This window comes from Merops nubicus, unplaced genomic scaffold, assembly GCF_000691845.1.
Source record: "Merops nubicus isolate BGI_N331 unplaced genomic scaffold, ASM69184v1 scaffold19908, whole genome shotgun sequence".
Classification (NCBI taxonomy): domain Eukaryota; kingdom Metazoa; phylum Chordata; class Aves; order Coraciiformes; family Meropidae; genus Merops; species Merops nubicus.
In genome coordinates, this window is record NW_008627960.1 from 35,936 (window position 1) to 37,166 (window position 1,231).

General features: G+C 49.4%; 1 protein-coding gene across 1 annotated transcript in view; it reads right to left on the reverse strand.

The window, feature by feature from the left end:
- PDGFRA (platelet-derived growth factor receptor, alpha polypeptide) overlaps window positions 1-574 on the reverse strand; it is a 24,707-nt gene extending 24,133 nt beyond the window's left edge. The window contains exon 1 of the mRNA XM_008946530.1: window positions 518-574. Within this exon, the coding sequence (XP_008944778.1) occupies window positions 518-566 (49 nt within the window). The 5' untranslated portion in view covers window positions 567-574. The remainder of the gene's footprint in view (window positions 1-517) is intronic.
- Window positions 575-1,231: the final 657 nt, after the last annotated feature.

Genomic DNA, 1,231 nt, shown 5'->3' on the forward strand with positions numbered 1-1,231 from the left:
ACCAGTTTCTCACTCCCACACTTATTACCTCAGTCTCCAGGCCCCTTCTATATTTGGCACCCTGTGGCACACCTTGCCCTCCCCTCCCAGCCCCATTTGCTCAGCAGATGTCGGGAGGCTCGGCCGGCAGCCCCGGTGAGTGCGGTTAGGTGATGTGGCGTGGAAGGATGCGGGAGCCCACACAGGCAGCCTCGCCTGCGCCGTGCTGCTGGAGAAACCCCAGCAGGAGAGGGCTGGAGCAGCTGCAAGTAGACAGGCTCACTTTCCCTGCACAGCCAGACAAACCAGGCAGGGGGTTATAGAAGTTGTAGGGGTGCCAAAGTGGCCAGCATAGGCTAGCACAAGTACTACCTTCTTGGTAGTTCTTGTCTTAGCCTATGAAAGGGAAGGGCAGAAAAAATTGAGTCTGTAGCCAGCTGTTAACCATTTGGTATTTGTTATTGTGGGCACAATCAAAGCAAATACGACTTTACGAAGAAATAAGGGTGGAAAGGCTTAGAGTACTGAGGAACATTACCTGTGAGAAAACATCCCAGGATCAGGAACGTCCGTGGGGAAGTACCCATAGCTACCAACAACTGAAACAGAAAGGAAAAGGCAAGAGAGAACCAGTTAATGGACTAGCAACAGTAGAAGAGTGCCCTAGCATGCCCTACATGGTGTCATGGAGACAAATGGCACGGGGACCCCGTCTCACACCTGCAACTCATTGAGACTCATTGCACCACCTCCCATGAGGTACGTGAGGCCATGGACACATCACCAGCACGTAGAATGTAGCTCAGGCACCATAACCCCTTCTCTTCATCAGTAGCACAAGGAGCCGAGTCCTGGCACATCTCCCTTTCCAACAGCCTGTGAGCAGTTCGATTGCTCCCTGCAGCCTCTGGGACTGAGCCCATAGAAACACCCCTGCACAGTGGCAGCACCCTCACAAGGCATTGGTGAGGATGCATTGGCTTCATGCAGTAAGTTCTGACCTTTCAGCTGCAAGCAGCTTTCATGGGAGAAAAAGCGTATTTTGAAGCTACACATAGTACAATCCTGAGTGTTATTTTTGTTTTGCCATTGTATATATGTATATATATAGCTTACTGAATACAATGCAGTACAATACTGTTTATTGCTTGTTTAGCAAGAATTTCCCTGATTGAGAGACAAGCTATTCAAAACATATGCTGACATTTTCTAGTGGAATAAATCCATGACAGACTGTAGACTAGCAGTGTCA